This window comes from Xenopus tropicalis, chromosome 7 (assembly GCF_000004195.4).
Source record: "Xenopus tropicalis strain Nigerian chromosome 7, UCB_Xtro_10.0, whole genome shotgun sequence".
Taxonomy (NCBI): domain Eukaryota; kingdom Metazoa; phylum Chordata; class Amphibia; order Anura; family Pipidae; genus Xenopus; species Xenopus tropicalis.
In genome coordinates this window covers 66,496,142-66,518,186 of record NC_030683.2, presented here as the reverse complement: position 1 = coordinate 66,518,186, position 22,045 = coordinate 66,496,142, and the positions used below count along the sequence as shown (strand labels likewise).

At 37.5% G+C, this 22,045-nt stretch overlaps 1 protein-coding gene across 5 annotated transcripts; it reads right to left on the bottom strand.

Annotated features, from left to right (window-relative positions):
* Window positions 1–352: 352 nt before the first annotated feature.
* On the bottom strand, window positions 353–17,354 carry scn3b (sodium channel, voltage gated, type III beta subunit). 5 transcript variants are annotated; one of them, XM_031905037.1, is made up of 7 exons: window positions 17,205–17,354; window positions 16,180–16,797; window positions 7,820–7,941; window positions 6,553–6,778; window positions 5,665–5,803; window positions 4,500–4,587; window positions 353–1,160 (listed from the first exon to the last, which is right to left on the bottom strand). In XM_031905037.1, the coding sequence occupies exons 2-6, from the start codon at window positions 16,232–16,234 to the stop codon at window positions 4,524–4,526; spliced, it is 606 nt and encodes a 201-aa protein (XP_031760897.1). In that variant the 5' UTR covers window positions 16,235–16,797; window positions 17,205–17,354; the 3' UTR covers window positions 353–1,160; window positions 4,500–4,523. The 5 variants fall into 5 exon arrangements, with proteins under 5 accessions (XP_031760897.1, XP_012821967.1, XP_012821968.1 ...); XM_012966513.2 differs by having other exon boundaries at window positions 7,778–7,941; window positions 17,205–17,344; XM_012966514.3 differs by having other exon boundaries at window positions 7,778–7,941; window positions 16,180–16,623; window positions 17,205–17,344.
* Between the last annotated feature and the right edge of the window lie 4,691 nt (window positions 17,355–22,045).

The following is a 22,045-nucleotide window of genomic DNA, read 5'->3' as shown; positions in this document are numbered from 1 at the left end:
GTGTGACATTAGCTGCTACGGATTGCACTAGTTTGCAGAACAAATGCTTCTAGTCAGTTTAAAAACGTAAATCTAAAAAGAAGCAGCTATTTGCCTAAAATATATATAAATAACACTTTTTGGTTTATAAAGAAGACATTTATTTACCTTAGATAAGTTTTGAAGGAAGACAATACTGTTCAAGAGCTTGTTCTGTAATGGCAGTGCACGCTAAAGGCAATAATAATCCATTTTCATATTAGATTAAGTCATCCAATATTGTTCCATTTCTTTGCATCTCAGTGTGATCTTCAGTTATTAAGAATAAGCATATAAAGTTATTTAACGCAGTAAATAAATGCATGGACAGGTGTAAGTGAAAAAAATAAGGTATATTTTTATGGTACCACTGGCAGTTGATATAAACACAGGAATACAATATCCTTATCAGCTAAAAAATGCATTCTCTAGTAGTTAAAGACCATACTGTGTAATATCCTAGTAGACATAATGTGCACAGTATATGGCAGTGCAGGGAAGAAGTTCCCTTTTTTATGCAGTGTATCTCAAAAAGTACTTTAAATATGTGGCAGATATATGTTCACTGTAGTGATATTAATATTATAAGCAACCATATCTCTGTGGACATTAAACACATTAACTGTGTAGAATTGTCTCAAAGTTTAAAAAGTCCATGGGATCCTTCTGTTATGTTGCATTAATATAAGCCTTCTTATGCTCCAAGCCAAATTATAGACTACACTATAGGATCTAGTACAGAGAAAGGCCATTATAAATTAAATGTTCTTTAGTGATCTAAGGCATTGTGCTCCATTATGAAGACCTATTATATGGAAAACCTCAAACCATTCTGGATATCAGAACCTATACTTGCACAATATTTTGTAGCCAACAGCTCTTCTCCACTACATATTTCCAAAACTTGTGCTTTGTACATATTCTATTCTTCCCCTTAATGGACACATTTTGGGAGACAGAATACTTACATCTTACTGTAAATAGGAAACTAATAAACACAGAAGTGTATATAATGGCTAAGGCATTTATACTGGATCCCACAAAGAAGTAATAAATTCATTTAGGGAGACTCCACGTGTATGGCTAGTTTCAGTTTGATTGTTGACAAGATGCTGATCAACCTGTTCTGAGGTTCTTACAACCTAAAAGAAATAAGAAAAAAGTGTCATTAGCAGGCTTGAAGGAAGGGATGCAAATTCATGCACCTAGACTAGAAGAGGGCCAATGGGCACTAAAATAATATCTTTTACTAGTTCTTTCTTGTCCTTTAACATAACAAATTAAGCAATTTGCCTGATTTACCTATTATCCTACAGATTGTCTCATATATTTAACAGTTAATATTCAACTGGACAATCCAAAAGGCCAAAATAGCAATAAAAAATTTGGCTCCAATGAGTGGATAATAATGGGAAGCAGTTGCTCCTCACTTCCAGATCTGCCAATGCATACTCAGACTGATGGTGATCCCATTGAAAAGCACTGCAACGTGGCAAAAAATAATCACCATATTTTTCCAATACCCTCATGTATTACATTTTTCACACCAGGGTCCACACAATTTTTGTTGGGTCCCATGTTTGCTAATTGCTATTTTGTTCTAAAATGTTGCTTCACTTATTTGTGAATACATAAATAATAATAAATAATGCTTATAATGAGAGTACAACAGACACCACACATTATTCCATTTCTGGAATATCTTTCTAATGGGCAGATTTATCTAAGTGTGAAAAAAGAGCCCAGCACAGTAAAATTCTCTCACTCTCCTGTTCCCCCAATTTCTATGGTATTTTTAAGCTAATGTCCCACAGAGTGATTAATTCGCCCACGATAGATCTCTGCTACCCCTGGTGACTAATCGCTCTGAAATGCCTTTCCACCAGGAAATTGCCAGTGGAAAGGCCTACGCATCACTTTGGTTTTCAGAAGTAGCGTGAAGTTGCCTGCAGGAGGAAAATTTGCGCGTCTTTGGAAAACCAAAGCTATGTGTAAACCTTTCTACCGCCGATTTCCTTTGTTGCTGGTGGAAAGGCATTTCAGAGGGATTAGTCACCTACGGTAGTAGAGATCTATTGCGGCTGACTAAATTGCTTTGTAGGACATGGGGAAAGGTGCAACTAACCCAAGAAGACAGAGACTCATACTTATATCAACCCCTAATTTGATTCACCTTTTCTTAATGTATATTTTACTGTTCAACAAAGGGAATGTAAGTCAATAGAAGGAATCTGAGGGCAGAACATGCTGCTGTGGAGAATACAATCTTTGATTGCAGAGGAAGTAAGGAATTTAGGGTAGTCCCCTTTGTTACACAGTACAATGTAAACTAGCTTGTGTGCAATCAAGTGGTAAAGTTCATACCCTTCTCAATGATATAAATATGTCTTGGACAACATCTATGATTTTGCACATACTGTACCACCACACACACAAATAAGGGCTCTGGTACACGGGGAGATTAGTCGCCCGCGAGCAGGGAGTTTTGCCGCGGGCGACTAATCTCCCCGTGTACCAGAGCCCTAAGTGGTTTTATAGAGGTTATTTACAAAACAGAATGAGTAAAAAAAAGGTTGCAATTGGGCATTTCCTTGTGTGTCCATTTCAGAGCTCAGAGACCTGCCATGTCATTCACAAATACAGTGCTGACTGAGTTTATAATTACAAAATCCTTAATATGCATGTTGAAAGATTTTTTTTCTTTTTTAATCTTCAATTTTTCTGGAAAATGGGTGCAGTTTAATAGAAATAATATTAGACAGATGTGTACTTGTTGACGTCACAGTCTACACCTCAGAAGGTTTATTTTTTACTTGTCTCAAGGTGCAGAATGCAGCGAGACAAGGAGAATGTGTGTAGCTCATGTTGCTTTTAGGAAACACATTTTATGTTATAGAATATTCATTGTATTTATATAGCTTTACAATAAGTGCCATTACCACTTTAACAAACCATTTTTTATTGCTTTAGGAAGCCTTAACGGAAAACAGCATTTGCACAGAAAAATGCACAATGCTCAACTCTTGTGTTTAACATAATACTGTCAGAGCTGTAAATGAGTGCAGTAGCCAGTTTCAAATGGTGTCTGGAACCCCACACCCACTACTGTAGTAGAATATCACAGCAATGCACAGGTAAAGGTGTAAAGAAGAGTGCCAGCCACAAAGGGACAAGGCACATTGTTGCTGCTGGCCAGAAAAGGGATAGTTGGTTAGTTCAAATTGCAATTTTATTTTTATTATTTTATACAATATCTAATTCTTTCAGGCCATGGTGCCACATGTTCTATGGACTACAATACACCCCATCTTATAACTCTGTAGCCTTAAGCATTGGTTCCTAAATGGCGTGACTGGCTTTACAATATAAAAGTGAGGCCTAACCAAGTCTCTCAATCAAAGGCAGACATTTTGAGGCTTGATTAGACTAGGCAAGTTTAATCTCCTGCCTACTCCAGGAAAATAAAAACAGATAACTATGCAACTTGTGTAGTGCATTGTAACTTTTGTATTGGTGTGAGTAACTGTGGGCAAAAAGGAATGTGGGGGTAATGCAATAAATGGTTCAAGGTTTGCTACTTGTCTAATAACCCACAGCAACAAATCAGCACATTGCATTTGCTAGTCAGCATTTTGACAACATACATCTGACTGGTTGCTATTGGTTACTAGATATAGTCAAACTTTAGAATTTTTATTACATTCTGTCTGTTGAGACATGGATGTGGCTAGACCAGGATCATGGTCTTTTTTGTGGATAATACTAAGTAGACTACTGTACTGTACTGTATTTTCTTTGAAGAAGTCTGTAGTCTGTGTTTGCATTTCAAGTAGGTGGCCCAATGAATATATATTTGTCTATTCATAAGACATATTTGTGTTTTTTTTTTATTTGCTAGGTGTATGGACAGTTAATTCAAGTATGCCAGGTGTAGTGTGATGAATCCCCTATATGCAACTAAAGGCACAAAATTTGCCCCATAGTTCTAAGTAGTTTCTATACATTTCTTTATCTGTAAAATCCTGTACCCTTTATGTCCATCTCCATAGATTCCATTTTAAACAAATAATTCTAACTTTTTAAAAATGATTCCTTTTGCTCTGTAATAATAAGGAAAAACAGTTGTAATGGGTTTAATTTATGTTTAAATCTTTTAGTAAATCTTTTAGTCTTTTAATTATGAAAACACGCCTTATCTGAAACACCCTGGGCCCAGACCATTCTGGATAACAAGTTCCATAGCTTTACCAGCACACTACCTTGCATTTTGTGGACTAGTTACATAGTTAACTAGTATAAAAAGGCAAACTCCAATTTATATAGGTATGTGTATATACAAGATACCCTAACAAAACCCATGTTACTCAGTGCATATTATTGAAAACAAGCTTTGCAATGCATGGATTTGCCAGACTACCACCCTTTTTCCAGTAATGCAGTACAATTGGCAGATACAGATTCGATTACTCATAAGGACATACCTTTTATCTGCTTCTGCTGAAATCTTATTCTTCCACTGGAACAGAACAGTTTTCCTTGTTTTCAGATGGTATGGCTAAATAGTCAGTACTGGAAAAGGTATATAGTTTAAATTATTATTTTTCTCAAAATTCCTACATCCTACTTTAAAATGTACAATGAGGAAAAAAAACTCTTCAGAATCATAAAAAGAGAACTAAAACTTAATTAAGGAAGTAGGCTAGAAACGTTGTACATTATTTTTGGGGGTTCTACAAGCCCAGGGCACCCACAGCCCTTTAGCAGGGAAGATCTGTGCCTCCAAAGATGCTCCCAGTAGCTCCCCATCTTCCTTTTTGCTGATTTGCTGCAAATGCTCTCTGCTCTTGTCACCTGAGATAAGGAACCAACTCACAATATACGGTATATACAGAATATAAATGACACAATATAAGGCTGATTGGTAATTAATACAGATTATTAGTACATGGCAGCTCTGAAAACAGTGCAACTAGAATCAGACAAAACATCCCTTGTTTTCTTCCCACCAGCCAAAATGCAAATTACCAGTGGGCAAACTTACACTGTTTGGCTACTTTCCTAAGTAGAGCAATGTTTCCTTAAGAGCCAACTTCAGGCTATTTTGCGAAGTAGCTGTGCATGTTTCCCCCACCAGTGATTTGCATTGTAGCTGATAAGAAAGCATTTGAAGGAGGCTGATCTCCTCAGGTGTCAGTGCCCTATGGATGATTGTAGACCCTATTGGCAATATGTAACAAAAGTCGTAAAGTGAATAAAAATTTACAAAAATAATAACAATTTGCATTTCCTAAAGTAATAATCGTCTCTACACAGATTATTGGATTGCAAATTTTATAAGAATGCTGTAGATGTCTAATATCTGCTTAAAAGTTGGATGACTTTATGAGGGCACAATAACTGCTCTCTCGGTAAGACATTCTATTATATTCACTTCACCCTGAAATAAACAACAATTTAAGGCGTAATTTTTATGCCAAACATAGCCTAACTGTGCACAGTTTAATACATATTGCGGTACTTAGGCACACTAGAAAACCCTAACAGCATCATAATAGCCATTACTTTACAAGAAAACATCCTTCTTTCATATTTACTTGAACATATTGTGATGCACTTGGCTGCTTCATTGCCTAATTTCAAACTTACACGCTTTCTTGTGTGACTTCCTCTGCCTTGGAGATCTTCCTGTAGCAATATACAACTTCTACTAATAGCCAGAAGGTAAGGAAGGCAAGAAGAAAATACATCATAATTTCAGAAAGAACTGAAGTAAAGTCTTCACCAGCTGTTGGGGAAAGCAAAACTAAGTTGTTAGGCACAATTCAAAGAATACAAATCAAAAACAGTGACTTCATCAGATTTATGTAAGTGTACATTGAAAAAAATACTTTTATTCTCTAAAATGAGCACAAACCAACTACACAAAAAATTGGCATATACCTTATATACCCAGCATAATAAAATATTACCCAGTTACCTCTTATAATACATTACATTGCCTACAGTAACAATTTCACAATACCATAGCACTCTTTTAAACTCACGTTACATTTTTTATTTAAACAAAGTGGCATTAGCTGCTTCGGTGTTCTTGTTTCAAACATAAACCACAGCATATTGTAAGTAGTCATGTGATTTTAAGGATGTGGATTTGGCGAAATCCAAGAATGTGTTCTTAGTTTGTTACAATTAGAGGGAACATGCAGCATTTTTTAAAACCACCTTTATGATGTAGAAAATTCATAATATATGGTGACTTTGTTAGAGTTCCCTATAGATCCTCTCTGGCCCTTTGTCTGTTACAAATATGGATTTTAGTGCTCTTGCCCTTGTAATAAAGACAACTAACACAGAAATGTACCCCATCATTTTACACTGTATCAGGCTTATTGTAACCCATTTAACTTTAAGGGATATTATTTATTTTTATACATTGTTATTATGTCTTTTTACACAGCTTTATAAATAGGCCCCATACTATTAAAGGTGCAAATGCTGAAATGAATGGGTTTGCGTAAGTGAAGCAATTGTCACCTTCTTCCGTGACCTTTAGTGTGATGCTTTTCTTGCTTTGCGTTAAGTGACGGTGTGCCTCAAAGTGCAGAGTACGGTTCACATAGCAGGTAAAAAGTCCTGAATCATTGGTTGTTACATTGAGGATGGTGATAGAAACATCCTGCAGATCTTTGCTTCCAGTCCACTGAAGCCGACCTTGCAGTGGACTTTTTGATTCCAAAGGTTTTCCATCATATTCATAAATCTGTGTTGAGAGAATAGGAAAAACATGTAATGTGCTCTTCTAAAACTGGTCTATAAGTGGCTTACATAGTGACAATGGGCACAGCGGATTACGTCTAGAAATATATCAGCATTGTAAGCTAAGGTAATCGCTCACAATCAAATCAGTCTCAATCCTGAAATTAAATTTTGAAAATGTGCAACAAAGCAACTTTATACAATAGGACTGTTTTAAACATGAAGATGTCTCTAGTCTGCAATGCTGGAGTATTTTGAGTATTTTGCTACTCACTTGGGTGACAATACACCTTGTCTGATGCTGCCTTTAAGTGGTCTCTAAGTTCTAATGAACTAACTCTTATATATGTGTACCCTATATTCACAACTTTTCCCTATACTTTTTTCTTTCTAGCTAACCAGTATATGCAACCACTAGATGCTCATTATGCCTTGCTAGACCTGAAGCAATCTTTGCAATTGCAATCTTTTTAATTTATTTTAGATTGTTTGTTTACTCTACTCACATAACTATGGTAATTTAGAAAAATGTTTGTAGGCACAAAAGAGGGATGTTGGAGACAAAGGGTGCAAAAAAAAAACTCCACAAAACATACCTGGGATTAAATCGAGTATTATTAATATGTAAATGTTGTGTTTGCAAAACTAAAATGGAAAACTAAAATAATACAACATTTCAGTGTCTCTCCTGCCAATAAAATCTTTAATGGAACATTCTCCTATTCTCCTCATATTAATTCATGAAAACATTTTGAATGTACAAAATCACAGACAGCCACAATTTATGTAACCACTCTTAATTTAAAATAAAAAAATAATTGTAAAATTTGTCGTTTGATTTAGAAACACTGTATAGTATGTTGCAGAATTTGTGAGATATCATGTCATTTAGATAATGTAAAAAAAGAGATGTGTTCCATGTTCCATTATTTTGCATCCACTTCAAATCTTGGACAGAACAATATCCATCTCAGTGTAAGTGACAGTAATACAAAATACATACAAGTATTTCTTGCCCATCCTCTGGTTGATAGAACCACCTTACATTGGTGGTGGCAGCAACTTCCTCCCTCTTCATGCAAGAGATGCACAACAAGGTCATGTTCTCTCCCTTTACAGCGTCTGTACCAGATGGGACTTCAACACACACAGGAGAACAAAGGACAACTAGAAAGTATCATAGCGACACAAAGGAAGGAGGCATCCAACAAGCAAAAAAATTGGGAATGGGAGGAAAATGGAACTCCATAGTTGGAAATCCCATAAGCACACACAAAAGCGTAACAGAAACCACAACAGTGGAAACAAAAGGCACAGTTTTATTAACACAACCCAAAGCAAAGTTAGTAGCAAAATAACACACCACACCAAACATGATATATGGGAACAAAGAGAGAGAGAATCACGGAAGACAAAATAAATAAAACACAAAGAAGGGAGACAAAATAGGAAGACTTTTTTAGTTTATTAAACTTTTATGTATATTGCTACATATTTAAATTAGTAAAACTATGGCTCAGATTATCTTATGTTTCTTGCCAAGGGTCTCTATTACTAACAACATTTGTTAAAATTATTATTTCATTACCATTGTACAGAATTGGATCACAGAATTAGATAATAATTCTTAAACTTCCAAAATACTTCCCAAAATAATAAAAAAAATAGTCCACTATTTATCAAACACTGTCAGAGGAGCTTGTCGCCATGACACACTATTTTGTGCTGTTATTTTAACATACACATGGAGCCACAGTACTGCTCAGAGGAGTTATTATCCTTTTTTATATAGTGCTGACATATCCTGGGCAATTTCCAATCAACAGATAAGGCCTCTGCTGCTTATTTCAAAGCCAAGTAAAAATTGAATTTTAGGTAATGTAGGGGATTATTTACACTTATTATATTCATTTAAAAAATGGCCCTGTTTACAGAGTATCCATTACTTTCCATTAGTGCTTTAGGAAAAAGAAAGGAAAATATTGATTTTCTTTTTAAATGAAGCCCTATTTATTGGGCTGTAAATTTATTGGGCTGGGTGTTTATGACTGTTTCAATTTCTTTAGTGGGAAGTGCTTCATTTTTTCTCCATTTTAGACTATGGTGTCTAAAACACCAGAGCAGGTTTCTTTGAACACTTCTGTCACTGCAGATTTTCTGTTGCACATGTATACTATAACTTATTTTGCCATACATGCGTAAGCTGTTTTGCAACATTTACTAAAGACTAGAAATGTCTACTAAACAGTTTTATGACCAATATGCATACAATTTAGGGGCTGATTGGAAAAATTCCGATCATTACGAAAAAAACACATTCGGACGCCATCGGAACAATCGTGAGTAAGTAAATGTGCCCCTTAGTATTTGGCATCTGGGGACCCAATGAAAATAGCACACATACATTTTCTTGACTTGCGCTTCAGCTTCTGCAAACAAAGCAACCTGTCTGCTTATTCTGTGCAGACCCCCTATACATAATACCTAGTGCAAACCATATATTTTTGAAAAGTACAAAAATGTGACAAATTTAAAATTGGTAAAGATATATTTCTAGTCCAAACTACTAAACTGGAAATCTGTGCTAAATGCAGCAATATTGCAATTAAAGGAATAATGTCATGGAAAAAAAATGTTTTTCTCAAAATGCATCTATTAATTGAAATGCATTTTTCAAAAACACAAACACAGATTTTTTTATATTTAATTTTGAAATATCACATGGGGCTAGCCAAGTTCCTCTTTTCCCAGGGTGCCACATACATGTGACCTGTGCTTTGATAAACTTCAGTCACACTTTACTGCTGAGCTGCAAGTTGGAGTGATATCACCCCCCTCCCAGCAGCCAATCCGCAGAACAATGGGAAGGTAGCCAGATAGCCGCTCCCAGTAGATATCAGAATAGCACTCAATAGTAAGAAATCCAAGTCCAGCTTGGGACTCCTCCAGTTACAAGGGAGTAGGAGAAACAACAGTTTACCTGAAAGCAGTTCTAATGTGTAGTGCTGGCTCCTTCTGAAAGCTCAGACTCAGGCACAATGCACTGAGATGGCTGCCTACACACCAATATTACAACTAAATGAAAATACATTTGTTGGTTCAAGAATAACCTTTTAAATGCTAGAGTGAATTATTTGCAATGTAAACAGTGTAATTTAGAAATAAAAAGTACACCATAAAAATCATGACAGAATCCCTTTAACCACATTGACATCTCATACCAAGATAAAACATCCTAAATATGAACACCGGAGGTCTACTGAACAGTTTTATAACCAATGTGAATAGAGTTACCAAGTTATGGGGTCTGTAGGTACCCCAAAATAAAAAAAATAGTAAATATTTTTTTCAGCTGCCAATTCAGCTTCTGCAAAAAAGCATCCTGACTTCAAATTATGTGCCATAAGACCCCTGAAAATCCCTTGTGCATATTTAATTCATGGCTTACAACTCCCCAACTACCAGTACTTATGCCTGTTTTATGTGTGGACCAATGCAAAAACGGCTTCATCAGCACTCGGAACAGCCATGGTATTTAAAAGAAACCTTTATTTATTCCATTTAAAAACACACAGAGGCCTAACGCGTTTCGTGCACTAGGCACTTAATCATAGGCATATATTGAACAAACAGAACATGATTTAAATAGTCTATGCATTAGTGACATCACACAATTAAAACCAATGAAAAACCAGGGAAGGAACAAAAAAAGGCAGGGTTACAAACGAAGCAAACAATTTACCATAGCCACTTATTTAGGAGGAACATAACAGTTAATGTCAAAAGCAGAATTTAAACCATGTGGATGGCGAGTGCCTAAAAGGAAAATCCATTTAACTTCTGCTCTTAAAAGTCTAGTCCATGGATCACTATCTCTCTCATCTGGAAGGATTCTATCTATTACTTGAATTCGCAACAAAGAATCATCCCCATTGCAACAATTTATAAAGTGTCTTGAGACTGGACTGTTTCCATTCCTTGCCACTATGTGTCCAATATGCTCCCGCATTCTACACTTCAGTGAACGAATTGTACATCCCACATACTGAATAGAACAACGGGCACAGGTTTTATGTGTGGTAAAAGAACAAAAAAAGGAATTGTAACCCCTTGAAAACAAAATATTTTTAAAAAGTACACAAACTACAAATCTATGTTAAAAACATGCAACAAACAATAATGCAGGTATAAAAATGCAATATAAAAATTCAAACTTTAAAAAAATATGCAAATAATGATCAAAATACCTGATGCAATAACCTCACTACTAAATAAACAGTTTTAGAGGAAAGAAAAAATCCAAAATAATAACATGAAAAAATCAAGTAGAGCGTTTATAAAATAAATAGTGTATGTGTATTTATGTATGCCTGAACAAGTGTTCTGTGATTGTTGTGTATGTGAGTGTGCAAATGTGTGCAAAAGGAGAAAAGGCATAAAAAGATAAACCAAAAATATAACTTTTGTAAAATGTGTGTTTTGTGTGTGAATTTGTGTAGAAATGCAGGTCTTGCCTTTTTTTTTTTTTTTAGCAGGAGGGCCACTAGCAGCAATGGAGCCCCTTTTCCCTTGTGCAGCAAAGAATGATTGACACATGTCTTATATTTGGTCCTGCCATAATTGCTTCACAGGACCGTGTTGACAACCCTCGTGGCACATTGTCCTCGACTCTCACTTTTCTTTTTGCCACCAGTGTAGAAAGAAACTCTGCAAAAGAAGGTATGTGCTACTTTCCTGGATAATAGAGCCTTTGCCTGGGGGTATGCAAGTGCAAAAGCACTAAGGGGCAGAAGAGTGCATCCATTTGTGCCCATCTATGGAGCCCTGGTGGCCCCTCTACTCTGCGCTGAGTGCTGGGTAAAACATTTGGCATCAAGGAGGAGTGCAGAGTCAGCATGCAGAGCTAGCCCTGTCCTTAAGGTACAGCAAAGATGCATGTGTCTATTTGCACAATGCCCCACACAGTGGACAAAAAAAAATGTAAATTGTAAATAAGCATTTCTATACTATACTACTGTAATTCTTCTTTAAAAATGCTTTCTTAAGGTAACCTGAAATAAACACCAAACATTAATAAAGCGTACGGAAAGTGAAAATAAATTGGTTTGGGTGATGTGTTAAGAGAAAAGGAAAGTTATACTGTAATCAGCTGAATATCTTTTATCTTTTTATTATTTAATCAAAACTTAATATTTCTGCCTTGAAGGTCCTGAATTTCTAGTTGTTTTATTATAATTCACTGAAGGAAAATGTCATTATAAGTAAAGTATAAATCAACAAAAAAAAAAATCCACGTTGGTTGTTACAGACATTATTCTAAGGCACTGGAAGGATGAAGACATGACTGGGTGTCGCACACATACTATGTGCCATTTGACAAACAATAGCATTTAATCCTTTGTGTATAAGAAACACAAAGAATAATACGTGCAGGTTTTAAGGCTAAGGCTTAGTATTAACAAGGGCATGCTACATTATTTCCCCTTAATATTTACTCTTCCTAGAAGACACATTCATATCAATCATCCATCCTACAAAGCACTAACATATTACAAAGCTGATTTAAATGAGTGGTGTAACAGGTCTGGAAGATTAATTATTACCATTGATTTTCCATTTTAAAGGTGACAGGTCACCCAGACATAAAAAGCTGTATAATAAAGTAAATTTTAAATTAAACATGAAATCCATTTTTTTAAATTAAAACATCCATACCTGTTATAAATGTATGTAAATGTATCAGCAGTCAATCATATATTGCCTGCCCCACATCTGTGTCTTAGGCACAGCAATCACTTTCACTTTCCATTCTACAATTCCCAGATGTCACTGTGCTTCCTCCTCATGGGCATAGGAATTAGATCTCCTATTCGTGCACATAAACAAGATTTTGGGATGATGTAAAGCTTTCCTTAATAAGAAAATTGCCCCTGCCTGCTTGTGCACAGAAGGAAATAAGATTTAAATAATTTATGTAGTGTAAGTTACATTTATTTGACTTGACTAAAATAAGAGAAAATAATCTGAAATATTTCTTAGGGTGACAGGTCCCCTTTAAACTACAACTTTCTACCCGATTGCACTTTGTGAAAAAAAGATTCTCTTATAGACATAATCACTTATATACAGAAGTTTTTCTCACTTTACAAAGAACTTGGATTTTCAGTTTAAGAGGAGGAAAAAGGAACTTGCCTTAATATCCAGTGAGATTTGCTCAGACTCATGCACATGTAATTGTTCAAAGCTGCTTCCAATACAGATTTATGTTAAAGTAATGTGCCTGCTTTTTGCAAACCTCACATTGAATTAAAGTGAGTGTGTCATTAACATTTCATGTGTTCCATCCAGCTCAGTCTGCACTCACAGATAAACCACTAACATGCATTAGACCTGCTGCTACCAGGCTTCTGACAGCTCAATTGGAAATCTTATTACCAAAATACCTTCATTTATACTAATCGTTATTAAAGTTTAATTTAAGTTAATAAAAATTTTATTCATTAAGAAAAAACAAAATGTCAGAAATATTGTGTCACAGAGAAAAGCAAAATAAGACAGTAGTGTTTGATACATATCAGGGTTAGTGATAGTGTGTATGTTAATAATAAGAGCACAGTGAAGTTAAGTTAAAAGAATGCATGATTCTGAGCAGTGGGAGAAATGTGAAGCATGTTTAAATAATAAGAATGTAAGTAAAGCTTGGTAACACAATTGTGAACTCAATACATACTCAGTACAGAACAATATATGTCATTAAGAACCTTATGTTAAAACTCTGAAACTCCAAAGACAAACTACAAATAGGTCAGATTTCTGCAGCCCCTGACAAAGGAAGAAAGTAAGTGGGTAAGGACCTAGTGCATGATAGAAATGTTAAGTGAGCGTTGATGTTTTAATTGTGGTTTGTGGTATTTTACATTTCCTACCAGTATGCAGTACACTTACAAACACACTATCATCATCATTTATTTATATAGCACCAGCAAGCTGTGCAGCGTTTTACATAAATTAATAATGAAAAGATGTCTTACAATAGTTTAACAAACAAGGGTTACAAAGTAAAAAATAGGATCAAATGACCCTACATGCTAGAGCTTACAGTGCTGAAGGTGGTGATGTGAGGGTCAGCCCAAAACCTGCAGGACCTGTGGGTGACATTTGCACAACATTTGCGGGGCCGAGTTCTTCCTTCCACCCTGCCCACCCTTACTGTGCCCCACTTCTGCTTCTGGCAGCCTCTATTTATAGGTGCGCCTGCCCCCTTTGTGATGTCTGAAATGGGGTGAGTGGGCCTCAGGTCTATAAATAGATGTGTATTGCCCGGTCAGAAATGCATTGGGTTGGGTGCAGGTGGGTTAAGGTCAGATGCTGGTCACATTTTTTGTCAACCCACACAGAATACTTAAGGAGTGTGCCTGAGAATAGTGCATTCTGTATGTTGGTGTCACCTTTTCAGACCCATAACTTGTGTGCCATTCAGACAAGATATTGAGTGCTGGATTTTGAATCTCACACAAGGTACAGATCACAGGTATGCTGGATGAGGCAGCAGAATTCATCTGAGCTATCTTAGTAATAATGGTACTAAGAATAGTCCAAGAATAGTCCAGCCAGTTTGGTGTTATATATCAAGCCTGACAGCTGAAGAAAACAGGCCGCAACTTTTAAGTTTTTTAATAAAGCTAGCATGCTTGCTGCAACCTCATTGTACGTAAGCTGATAAAACCTGCCCCCATTCTCTGTAGGAAGCTTTTTGGTAGACCTTTCACATATTTTTTTACGTCACAGAGCCAGCATCACGTAACCAGTAAAATGAAAAAAACTCAGTTAAGAAATTATGGTTAAACTGTAGAAAATTATGAAAGTCAAAGAAAACTAGCCAACCTATAGGGCTCATTCTCAAAGCCTCTGGGTGGAAGTGCAAGGGAAACAATAGCATACCCCTTAGTACTCATTCTGTGTGCTGTTCTTTGCAGGGAGCCACAGATAAAAATAAAATCCAGAGCTCCCTGCAAAGAACAGCATCAAAAGGTTCACTCCAGCCCTGTCCTTACTGCCTGCAAGATACAGAGGCAAGATAAAGATCTTTCAGAGGCACAAGGTAGGGGCAGGGGAGAGGATGTCTACTTGCCTCCACTGTTGAATCCTGCCTACTATAGATTCGAATTTCAGTCTGCAGGTCTTTGTGCTCTAAAACAGCAAGCTCCTACTGTTCCTTTTGCACTTTGCACACTGCATAAGGGCATTGTTAGTGTGCTTTTATGCATTCCACTAAAAACCTGCATAGCTAGCAAGCTACAGATTATTTTTTCACAGTTTCTTTAAAGGAATTCTGTAAAGTTCTGCAAGTTAAGGAGCAGCAGTCCGCAAAGGGGCCCTGTGCAGGACAGACCTGTCCTTGTTAGAAATATAGTTGTTTGCACCTGTACTTTGCTCTTTGTACCCTGCCATCAGTACAGTGAATGAACCTTCTGTTATCTTGATCAGTGTCATACTGGGGTGTCCACCGGGGCTGCCACCCCAAAGGCCCCCACCTCAGTCATGCACCCGTTCCTTACCCTTGCAGCGACTGCATTGCCACCCCCTATGAATGTGTGCTTGCACTTTTTATGGCTGGGTGGAGCATATAAGTCTCAGGCATGGAGCGGACCTGCTCCACTGGGGCCCACCAGCTACTAAAAATACCTAAGCATAAGCATAAAATAAGGTCATTTTGCAATCAGCAAGTACAGGGTAGTGACTTATTATTACCGAGAAAAATTATACCATAATTATAAATATCAAAAACAAGAATTAATAATTTAATCAAATAAAAATTGCCTTGCAATATACAAGAACTCTCTGTTTTCTGCATTATATGTCCTATAGCTGTATATATTTTTAGTTTTTACCTAAAAGATGAAAATAATTCCATACCATGTCTCTTAAAGCAACAGCTTACATTCTTACCACATTTTTATATTCCTTTGTATAATATTAAAGAACTGTAAAATAACACTAATCTCATTAAGCTTAGATGAGATTTTAGCTGTTCAGAATAAAGCAGGTTATCTCTGCTGCAGAACATTTTAGGGAGCAATTGATATAGTGATTGTGCAAGTTACACCTTACTGGGACAATGTTAAAAAGTGAAACCTTGCTCCCTTCTAGATGATGCTACAACTACTGATGTATTTACTTTTTCCTTAATTATTCTACTGGGTGAGAAATCTAAAGGTCTTGCTATCTAAACATGCCATAATAAATCGTTAGAATTCAAACAGCTTCAGATGTTGTCCAGCATTTACATTATGGCTAACTCTCTGCGCAGAAGCAACATTTACCTTAATGTAAGCAAATTTACCTTAATGTGAGCAATTTGAAATAAAATGTGCTATCAGGTATCCTAATTCAAGGCACACATACCCATTAAGAAGAGCAGAACTGAATCAGTCCAGAATATGTTCTCCCAAGCAGCCATGATCACTCCTCTTTCTTTCCTCTTTAAATGCCTGCCAGGATTGTCCTTGTAGTAAGATCTTCTGGTTTGGTTTGAAGGCAGACAGGCCCTTATATTTTCCAAGATTACATTTTCTGTCGCAGCCCCTGGGAGCTTCCCAAGGATGTGTTATTCTTCAGCACCTTGGACAGGGTTGGCGCGGCTAGGAAAGGAATCGGTGGGTGCAGCTGTAGGTGCTGCCTGTGTGAGTAGTGCTTAGGGAGAGGTCAGCGTACAGCTTTGTCTTTGCTTCTGGATACGGGTGGATCACTTATGTTTCCTCAAGTGATTGTGGCGCCAGTGAACTCAACTCACTGCCCATACATGGACGAAGCAGGCTCCTTCCCTGTCCTGGGCAGCTATCTGTTTGACTCAAATCCAATAAACAGCAATCACAATGGGTAATTTGGGAATAAGAGCCAGAACAATAAGTGATCAGATTGGCCACAAGGTGGAGACAGAGAGTGAGATGGCTGCTGTTAAAGAGCTCTGAGTCACTTCACTCTTTCCAGCCCAGCACGGACATACAAATACAAGTCGAAGCACTGTAAGAACAGAGACTACAGGTCAAGATTAGGCTTAAGCAAAGTTAAATGTATAACGATGCAGCTGCCTTCTCCTGTTTGGGTCAATGGATCGCCTCAATCCAGTGCTTTTAGCTAGAAATGATCAATAGGTGTGTATCACACTATTGTCACACCTGTATGTGTTCCAAACAGAGACAGATAGGATCTGAAAGGAGATACTGAAAGATAATTCGCTAAATAAATGGTGTGGGTGGGTACTTGCAAACCACTAATGGTTTAAGCATATATAAATTCTCTCCTAAAATGAAAATGCTATAAATCTCTTCAGATCCTTGCACACTAACACATATAAAAATGTGGGAGCGCCTGGCAGTTAAAAACGTCATTTTTATAAATAAAAATGTATAAAATTGCATTGCACTTACTAAATGTCCATGCAAGTGTAGGTACTCGAAAACACTAATTCCTCTAAGGTTTGAGTCTGTGTGCAAAGATGAAATCTGAAACCGGCATTCCTCACAGCCACAAGTCCCTTCCCTGCTAGCGATGATGTCACACCTGACGGGCTGTGTAGGAGATACAGTGCTGTAGGAACACAATGGTTGCTAGGCTATCCTGGCAATAGGAACTCCAGTGGTGGTTTCCTAGGAAACCCAGGGGGCTTAGAGAAAGAATGCAAGGGTTAATGAATGTACACAGTGATGTGATGACTGCTATGGCAACTCAGGATCTGGAGAGCCCTGAAAAGAAACATGATAGCAGACACAGTGACCTAATAGTTGCCTTAGCAACACAGGAACGAGTAAAGGTGGCCATACACAGGCAGATTTAAGCAGCACATTTAAGTGCTTTCGGCAGCTTATATGCCCGTGTATGGGGCTCCAGTATGGGCCTCCTGGATCAATGTCTGGCTAAAAATGCATAGTTTTCATATTTTTAGTGACTGAATTTGACTGGTACTGAAAATTCGAAATTTTTTCGGCTTGCCGAGAATACGCCCGTGTGTCATCAGCCTTAGAGGTCTTTGCTCTTGACCCACTTACGGCAAATAGCAGCCCTGCTTGTCACTAGGTGAGAAGGTGTTATGTTAGAAGAAAATATGTAAAAGCAACAGTATTGCATATAGACAGACATGTCACACATTGCTTTAATACAAATTATACACATATATTTGAGCTCTGTATGTGGAAAGAAAGGTTTACCTAAATACCCCACATATGGAGAATAAAACTGTATAGGGTCTTCTGCAAGAACTGGAGCACTAATGGAAGCAAAAACATACCCTTTTTCATTCACTTTGACTTGCTACTTGGGCAATGCTGCACTCTTCACCCCATGCTGGATAAAAAAGGGCAAGTTGCAGGATGCAGCTTTATTGGTGCAAGGCTCTCCTGCCCTTATCTCATCTACCATAGAGTAGGGTGATAGCACATAGCCCTTTGAGCCCTATGCTCTCAGGCACTCACGAATTGCACAAGTTAGGAGGACATCTATGTGCTTTGTTGCAGGTCCCTGCTGCAATTTTGTAAAGCTCAGGTCAGGGTTCAAGTGCAGAAAGATAGTGCATATTGCACCCTGCCCTGCATGTAAATGTTCCCCTATATGAGACAGTAGAGGTTTTCCATAGTCTTGCTAGAGCTGACCTGTAGGCAAATCTGACATAGTAAACAAAGTTTGAGTCAGCTTGGTTTGCGATATGTAGGAAGATTCCCAATAGGGCTATTTTTGGGTCAGAGGTCAAGCTGATAAAGGTGCATTTTCTGTAAGATCAAAGGCATTTGCCTGCAGTTTACAGACCTTTAAAACTGGAAATAATCAGACTGAACTGTCTGGTCTCAAACTGGCTAGGTAACAAACTTACTTTCACAGAAATGAATATTAGTGCTCAACATGAATTTTATTAGGCCTATTCTCAAGGTAGTCCCTTAAAGAAATATAGGAAGCTGTGGGAATACTGGTTGTTACTAATTTTTCCAAGCCCAAAGCTATTATGTGATTGCAAATTGATTCTTCTATGCAGGGCCGCCAAGAGTGGTGCAGAGGGGGTTCTGTTGTGCCGGGCCCGATTAAATCTGCATCTTGCTTTACAAAGCTATGCAAATTACCTATAAAGTTATGCACAACTTATTAAAATTACAATTTACTTACAAAACTCCACTGCACCCCAATGGAGCAGGTTACATATCGTGCTGGATTTCTAATCCTGGAGCCCCGAGGCCATCCCCGTTTGTTGCACCCAGCCCCCCCCTCCCATACACTAGTGCGGAAGTTCACACTTGCATACGGAGCAGTGGGGAGAAGTCCCCGTTGCTTCGTATGGGAGCAAAATGTCAAGATTTAGGTGTGGCGAGGCTGCATGTCTCCCCCAAATTTGGGCCTCTCCACAAATCCAAGCCTGGTTACATATAAGGCTGATGTCAGATGAGGTGTACGGCAGATATTTTCGGCAAGCGAAAAAATGCTTGCTGAAAATTCCGCCCTATGCCTGCTACTTGTGCCTGCACCCGAATGAATAAAATACGCTCAGGTGCTGGCACATGTAGCCGATATACGCATGAAAACGCGAGAGTTTGAAAGTCTCGCGTTTTTATGCGTATTTCGGCTGCATGTGCCTGCACCCGAGCGTATTCCATTCATTTGGGTGCAGGCACATGTAGGAGGCATAGGGTGGTATTTTCGGCAAGCGCTTTTCCGCCTGGCATTAGCCTTAAGCTTCATTTTAGCTTAAGTACTAAATGTGTGGTCTACCTATTATAGATTCATATGATCTCTCAAATCAGTTACTTGTCAGGAACAGGAATACAACAATTGCCTCTTATCCATTATTATGATGTCATATTTATTAATGAGCAACATTTTTCGGCAGGTTTTTCTGCAAAAAACACCCAAAACACCCAAAAGTTACATGGAATGGAAAAAGTCTCAACAAAAAAATTCCCATTGACTTCAATGTCTTTTGTGAATTTTGGCAAAATGGGACAGATTCCCTCATCATTTGTCATAATGCATGCTTCAGCCAGTTTCTGCAATATAAGCAACTCATCATAAGGACTGACAATATATTTGTGTAAATGATAGGGATTTTAGATTGTAAACATTACATGACATATATATTCTGTAAAGTTCCGTATAATGTTAACACATAAACAAACAGTGATAATATAAGATGGGGATAATGTAAGACCCTCTTTACTGCTTTCACAGTGAAAATCTCTGTTTTGCATGTCAAAAAAAGGTTAATGACTTGTAATTAACAGACTGCAGATGGCTTGCTACAAGTAAAAACTGAAATATACAGTTGAGAGGGGTTGTTTGTCAGAAGAAATTCTATGTATAGTTTTCTTAGTACCTACTATAGGAACCCAATGCAGTGAATTCATTTAAAAGACGACTATCCAAAGAAAATTGTTTCCTCCATGGAGGTGCGAGCTAACAGAACCTGCAATCCTGTCAGGTGAAACAATACAATTTTGCCCAAAACACTCTCATAGCAAGTGCACAGAACAGGTGACACAAGGAAATAAGTGCACTTCATGGTTGTAAGTAACCAATTTTACATAAATGAGTACATTCATATATGTGCATATTATGCAATTAACACAAGCTTCAGAGAAGCTGAACAGCATGAAATGATTTGGGTGCTTTCCATGCAGCATTCTCTATGAAGTCAGGCCTTTATAAGGAGGCAAATTGATTAAGTAGCTGAGTCATTGCAAATCAGATACAAAATATTCCACATAATAAATAGAACGCGGCAGAAAATTCTCTGTCCTTCCACCCAATTATTACTTTAATAATGGAAACAGTGGTTATAGTTAATTATAACTTTGTTACAAAGTAGGACAAAGCACAAATAAACGTGAATCTCAGGAAAAACATGAATTTGAATGTTAATAAATGTCCCCCTGGTTGCTTTAAAAAAAAAAAATGCAAATAAATGCAACATACAGATTTTGATGTGCTCAGCATGTTCTATTAGACACACACATACAAAACACCCATGTGTATGAACCATAAGAGAAAAAACACTCATAATCACTTTGTTAGGATCAGCTGGGACTCAAGCCGACAACTTATTGGTTTTTGGCCCCTTCCTTAACCATTAGGCCAGGAGAGCATAAGCTTAGTTTTCTCATCTCTGATTTACACTCATCCTTGTCCATTCTCATGTTTTCACCTGGCCCTCTCAACACATCCCAGCAGCATTATTGCCAGACAATCAGAGCCAGTTGTGCCCTATTAAAATCCAGTTCATATGTCCCTTCTTAGCATGAGCATTAAGATAGTTTCAGCTGTAGCTGTTCCTTGCTCTTTCTTTCCCTTGCCTTGGTTCTGTTCCTGCTCCAGTCCTGGTCCTGGTTCTACACCTGCTCCACCCCACTCCTGCCTTGGCTCTGTTCTGTGCCACTCCAGGGTGTCCAACTTGCTCCCAGTTTGTTGCCCTAAGTACTCACCACCCATCTGATCCGTGCTTTGGGGATTTCCCCTTAAATCCCTTGAAGTAATATAGACATTGTAGTTTTTTAATGAGTTTTCAAGTATGATTGCAAGTGAAAACAAACACACTAAAGAAGTCACATTATGCTTGTTTGAGCAATAATTTAACTCCCTTAGTATCTAATGGCAGCATAAAAAGTTATCCCATACCCTATGTCTCATACTCTTTCTCCTTTTTTTTGTAAGTTTGTTTGGGCAGGACCATTTTTACCTCCATTTATTGTACATCACTGCGGAATATGTTGGTGCTTTATAAATAAGCGGTAATAATAATACCATATAACAGAGGAGACTCCAAAATGGTTGAGACATGGAAATATTCTGTAGGGGGAATTCACAAAATCAATGGGAGTAATCCACAGCAACTAATCAGCAATTAGCTCTGATTGGTCAGTTGCAGCACAACTAATTAATGCAAGATATTGATTGGTAAACTAAAATGTTTTGTGAAATGTTTTACGGAAGCATATGCATGCACGGACTCCACAATAGAACAGCACCAATTTTAATTTTTATAAGACCACCTTATTACATTACAGCGGTATGTACAGCAATGTTTTTGGCACCAAATGCCCATTTGTCAAGCTACCGTTGCTATTTTTTAGATTGCAAGCTCTTTACTTTTTCCCCTTATATTGGTTGTATGCAAATCTGCGTGTTCAAAGTATATACACTGCAGAATATGTTGGCACTTATAAATATGTGAACAATAATAATATGCTATACTGCACATTGTCATCTAGTGGCGAGATTTAATGGTCAAGTCAAC

Bases quoted from the DNA above. Each gene is read 5' to 3' on its own strand.
- scn3b (XM_012966513.2), bottom strand. From the start codon at position 16,234: ATGGCTGCTTGGGAGAACATATTCTGGACTGATTCAGTTCTGCTCTTC. The intron at 5,804-6,552 runs GTGACAATTGCT...TTTCCCCAACAG, and splicing joins ACTAAAGGTCACGGAAGAAG to CTGGTGAAGACTTTACTTCA. The intron at 4,588-5,664 runs GTAAGTTTGAAA...TACCTTTTCCAG, and splicing joins GAAGTCACACAAGAAAGCGT to TACTGACTATTTAGCCATAC.